Source organism: Bison bison, unplaced genomic scaffold (genome assembly GCF_000754665.1).
Source record: "Bison bison bison isolate TAMUID 2011002044 unplaced genomic scaffold, Bison_UMD1.0 scf7180017864053, whole genome shotgun sequence".
NCBI lineage: Eukaryota > Metazoa > Chordata > Mammalia > Artiodactyla > Bovidae > Bison > Bison bison.
In genome coordinates, this window is record NW_011494625.1 from 4,414,864 (window position 1) to 4,420,704 (window position 5,841).

Here is a 5,841-nt window from a genome sequence, read left to right on the forward strand (position 1 = left end):
GGAGAGCCTCACTTTCTGTGTTTCTCCTCTTTGTCACTGCTTTTGGCGCTGTTGTCCGTGTGGCTGTTGGGGTTGTTGCTGAGGTACATTTTGTCCATGGCCTTGAGGGCCTCGGTGAGATAGTTCTGCAGGGCCGTAACCGCGGCGCACACCGCCGGGCTGCCGAAGCCGTGGGAGATGAGGTTGAAGTGGGTCAAACAGCTCTGGATGCCCGGCTCCAGGATGGGGTTGGGCCGCGAGTTCCCCAGGGGCGATCGGTCCTGGGCCAGCAGGTCGGTGAACTCCTTGCAGATCTGTCTGCAGCACAAGCAGGGCAGAGAGACGGGGGTGAGGCTCCGTGGGAGCACAACCAGCATCGAGACAGACCTTCCTCCCTGCAACCGGCGCTGTCTGCAGGACGGCTGACCTGACTCAGGGCCCCAGAGACAGACTAGGGGTGCGGGGCACAGCTGGGGAGACCTAGCCACCTCTCAGGAGCCATCCGCACATCTCCTGCTCCTTACACACTTCCACTAACGCCCCCTCTCTCTTTCCACCTGTGTGTTTCTCACCTCTCAGCTGCACCAAAGTTTTTTTTCCTTTGCTGTGCCCTGTGGCATGTGGACTTAGTTTCCACACCAGGGATCGAACCCGGTGCCCCCTGCAGTGGAAGCACAGAATCTTAACCACTGGACTGCCAGGGAAGTCCTGAACCAAATTTCTAACCCCCATTTCTCACTCACACTAGGCATCCCTGATATAGGAAGACACTTAACCCAATCAGGAGAGAAAGGAAGGTGAGTAGGAAAGGCAGGGAGTCAGAAACACAAGCATCTCTTCCACAGCCAATAGCCTGGTACCCATCAGCTGTCCTGCTCAAAATACTGTAGAGACCCTCTTCCCTGACCTTCTACCACGACCTCAGCAATCTGAGGTCTGGGGGCATGAATTCTCCACTCATTCACCTTCAAATCAGGGTGGGTGTGGACAAGGAAGGCAAAACTTTTCTCGGGATTGCTTTACTCTTAAAAAATAAAAGGCATTCCAATACCCAAGTGCGGGGATAATTCAGTTGCTTGGGGAAGCAGAAATAGACATTTCAATCTCCCTTGCCACCTCCTTTCCCATGCATTCCGCGCCCCCCCTCCCCCACTGCCACCAAAAAAAATGTCTAAGTAAAACTTTGAGGGTGGGTGTGCTTAGGAAGCTAAGAGAAGAGGGAAAAGTTGAAATACAAGCGATGAGGCCTACAAGGGTAGCTCAGTCTCTGAATCTGGGAAGCCAGGACTGGCTGGGGCCTTCCCGAGGCGGCAGCAGCCTTTGGGTTGGGGCTTTGGGTAGGGGGCCTCGCAGGAGGGAGGCAGAACCGGGAGTACTGGCCGGCTGCCTCCCCCAAGGCCAGTTGATGTCTCCCCAGGCTAGAAAGTGCCCTGCCAGAGGCCTCAGCCTCTGCCCTCTGGATCCGAGCCCTCCTGGGACATCGACTTTGATAATTACGGGCTTCCAAACAAGCCTTTTAATTTCCAGAAAACATATCAAAACAGTCATTTTCTTTTCACACACCACCTGGAGAAGCCTATTCAGCCCAGGCACCGATGGGAATATAACTTGGGCCATTTTGAAACTGATTTGACATCTCGCCTGTAGGCTAGAACTTGTGGGCTGTGTGTGTACAGCACTTTTGAGGAGGTCAAGAAAGCAAGGCAAGAAATGGGAGAAGGGATTAGAGTGGAAACTAGGCCAGCTTCTGACCCGAACATTTTGCAAGCCACTAGCTTAATCCTTGCCCTTGGAGAAGCTAGTGATAAGAGACAAAAACTGACACAGGCAAGTCTGTCCACTCTTTTAAGAACTTGGTTCTGGTTTTCCTGAAGTAACATAGTCACAAAACCACACTCAGCTTCCCTCACATCCCCACTATACCCCATTCACATACATGCTAATTTTTTTTGTTTTTTTAATGAGAAGGTAGGGCAGAAGGGAGGGGAAAGAGGGAAATACACACTCATAATCTTCCTCGTATTTCCTCTTTAAGCTCCATCATGGTTTATAAGATTGTGTTGTAATTTCAGCGTTTACAACAACAAAACTGATTAACACAAAAGGAAAAGAGGCCAAAAGTGAGAGCAAAGAGGATTTTGATGTTTCTCTTTGACAGTGAGACACAGAGACCCCGAAGAGGTAAATGTCTTACTTTGTAGCCAGGAGCATGTTTTTTCTTGTCACTTGCTCATTGGGATCGGAATGTTGTCGGTTGAGAAATTCAGCTACTGCTTTGGCAGGAAATTCGGTTTCGCACACGTACCCAAAGTCCCTGGCTAGGTGGACAGCTTCTCCTGGCAAAAGGAGGAAGGAGAGGGCAAGAGAATGAAAAAAGCTGGGATCAAGACTTCCAGCTCTCTTATTTTCTTAACCCAGCTGTTGCAGGAAACACAAACGATTTGTTTCCCCACTTCAGGCATTTTCTTTCCTTCTCTGTAGGGTTCTAGCAGATGCATTTCTCAGGGAAAATGGCCACTTACCCTAGAAGGCCAAGATGATTTGAAAATGTAGATTCCATCACCTCCCCACGCAGCCTCATGCCCCACCCTGATGACATTCTCCCACCTTCTCTTTTAAAATGTTTCTTGTGTTCCAGCCTCACACCTATCAACGCGTTCATAAAATGATATTCATAATTACTTCTTGAGCTTTTCTGCAAGGGAACGACTCAGGGTTTACATTTTAACTTTATCGCATATAATTATCTGTTCATCCAAACCGATTAACCAAGAGGATTTGAGGGTCACTCCACTGAGTCTGTCTGTGTTGTTGATTTTCGAATCTTTGGTTTTAATTTCCTGAACCAGTTGGTTTTTACTGCAGGGCTTCCTGCCATTAGCTCCAGCTCCGGAAGAACGCATGCGCCAATTAGAGCATCAAAGCCCTCTCCGCGGAGCTTGTTTCCATAAAATGGAGCGGATCACAAACAATAACAGTTCTCCAGAAACTGCCTCCCTGCGATGGGACTCAACCCCCAGACCCATGCACACTCTCACCCTACACCCAAAGTCGTTACCACTATTTTCTTTGCGTATAATGCTTTCGGGGTCTGAATGGTGGGTTCCCAGGGCACCGGCATTATTTTTAATACAGTGCAACTGTAGATAAGTTTCTGGAACTGAACGATTGCTTATTCCTTAACAGTTACATGAGTTATCATTTTTGACACCATTAACAAATGGTTCACAGGATTTCTCCTCAAATTTGTGTTTTTAAATATTTTAAAAATTTACAATGCGAGAACCTGAATTCAGTTATACAATATCTCCTCAAATACAAGATATAAGTAAGATAAAGTGCCATCTTTAAATATAAATGGTGGTTTTGAAATCTGCACCATAACTTGAGTTCCTTTTTTTCCTATTGGCATGAGACATTTCCAACAGAACACAAAGGAAAATGCAAGAGAACTATACATTCATTCCAACACACCCAAACGTTAGCCAATTTAGTATCAGACAAACTTAACAAGGATCTGGAGGAGGTAAGAATGTGACTACCATAACTGGACTATGGTGTATATTGAAAGGGAGTGAGGACAAGGTGAGCTTTTGTTTTGAGGGGTTTAGAAGCCTGGGTGTGTGTGTGTGTGTGTGCTTAAAAAACTGGCATGAGAAACTTTTTGCAATGCTTATTTATTTTTTCTTTTCCTATCCAAATAACTCAAAGTCTAAAACTGTTCATTTTTCTTCCTCTCCAGTAGAGAAGCACAATTAAATGAGAGATAAGGGAGCATATGTTTGGAAAACAAAAACCTGAAAGGGCATATAACCCTGAGCTTTCAGGATGGTCTTAAATCAGGATGCAGGTCAAAGATTCCCAAATTAATTCAGGAAGTAATGGTCACGCATTTCTCAAACGCAGATGTCAGAGTAGCTTAAGTGATTTACTGCTGAGCTCCATAAAGGAGACAGGAACTTGAAGAGTATGCAGTTCTTAAATTTTCACATTGTTTAGGTCAAAACTGGGCTGGGGCAGTGATGGGGGGGGGTGGTGTAATTTGGTAGCAGAGGGGAAGAGGAAAGGAGGACAGGACTAAATGCAAATAGTTTTTTCACATGCAAGAATTCCGTTCACTTCCAGCTACCTTCTCTGGAAAAAAATGAAATTGCACAATTGACACAAAATATAACCAAACATCTGGCCACTGAATAGCATCCACTTTCCCAGGAGAAACTTCCCTTCTTGTTAGCAAGGGAACTCGCTTACCCTCTACTAGTGATGTGAGCAGGGTGACATTGGCAGCTTTACGCCTCCCTGCTGGCAGATTTAATCCTATTTTGTCCAGTTTTTCTCTTAAAGATCTTCCTCCATTTTTAGACTTCGCCCTGTTTCACAAATATATGTGAGAAATGGATTTAGAAAACATTCAGTTGCTCTGCATCCCACTGTACTCATTTTGACAACTTCCTAAAATGTGCTTTTAAAAATTAAGAATCCTGGCCCCTAGACATATAAGGAAAGGAAACCTGAGAAGGAAAGATCATAGGAGATGCGTGCTTGCTAGACTGTAAAGCACCCTCTGTGTTCACTTATTACTGCAACTATGGTGGCAGGTTAGAAGGTTTTGATTTCCCAACTCTCTAAAGAAGAACCACAAACAAACAAACACAGTTCTCATCTCCAGGGTGTGAAGTATTTTTGAGTTCAACTGATTACTGTATATTTTCCCTGTTGTTACAATCACACAAATCCCAACGGGGTCTTTAAATTGTCTTTGCAAGATCTGCTGTGAGCCTGTTCAGAGTAACCAAAGTTATCATCACTCTCAGGTTTCTTGCTCGGCTTCAGCCCCAGTGGGAAATTCATTTCACCAACTGTTTACATGCCATGTCACCAGCCTAACTGGAAATGTCAAAAGTTGATATCAGCCTTTACAAATGTCACTGAATTCAGAGACAGTGGAGGTGGTTCTAAATAGATGTCTAAATAGACTCCCATAATAAGAAAGTGGTTAAGATAAGTTGTTTAAATAAAACAGCAAATTAATTAATTTCAGATTTTATTCCCTACTCAAGTGCTCTTTAATTGTGTGGATTAGATTATACTCCCCTAGGTAAACAGTCTCCAATACTGGGGATGGGGGAAGGGGTAGGAAGAGGCAGCGGCAGATTTAGATGTGTCAGTGAAAGATTACAAAGAGACAGCAAATGACTGTGAAGGGGGAAGAAAAGAGTAGAACAGCTGATGCTAAAATCTGCCCAAAAATGGTTCTGTAAGCCTTTGTATAGGATATACCCATCACAGCAGAACTCCGGGTCTATAAATAGCTATATGTATACATATCAAAGAATGAAGTTTTGGGCCCACTTTCTTATTAAAAACTACAAAGAAGTAGAAAATATCTGGGACCGTTCAACGCAAGACCCACCACACACAACCCTGGGTGGGACCCCGAGAAGTAAAAAGCCCACAGAAGGGACAAACTGCCCTCAGGGAAGGTGCTTCACCTCGCTGACCCTCATAAAATCTTATCTAGCAAACGAATCATTCCAATCTCGAGCGCGTTGAGATGAGAATTCCTGACCACGTAGGCAACAGGCAATCGTAGGTAGCGACCGCACAGAACACACGTAACCATGCCTTGCACGTAACCTTGCCTTGCACGCAGGCTGGCACGTGCGGACGCTGCGCATCCGAAGTATTAGCGAAAGCCCCTCGGGCCCGTGGGGCCTGGGGGGAGGGGACGCGGGGGCGTGGCGCGCTGACTCTAAACCATCGTCTTCTGCTTAAAACACTATTCAAGGGCCGCAAGCCCTCTGCGATCAGAGACCCTGCATGCAGGCAAGGCAAAGTGAGCAGCCCGAGATGAAGTTTTCC

The 5,841-nt window shown here is 45.8% G+C and overlaps 1 protein-coding gene across 1 annotated transcript in view; it reads right to left on the reverse strand.

Moving 5' to 3' along the window:
• TFAP2A (transcription factor AP-2 alpha (activating enhancer binding protein 2 alpha)) overlaps nucleotides 1-5,841 on the reverse strand; it is a 16,731-nt gene continuing 10,890 nt past the window's right edge. The window contains 3 exon segments of the mRNA XM_010835886.1: nucleotides 1-297; nucleotides 2,174-2,315; nucleotides 4,231-4,446. Of these exon segments, the coding sequence (XP_010834188.1) occupies nucleotides 9-297; nucleotides 2,174-2,315; nucleotides 4,231-4,446 (647 nt within the window). The 3' untranslated portion in view covers nucleotides 1-8.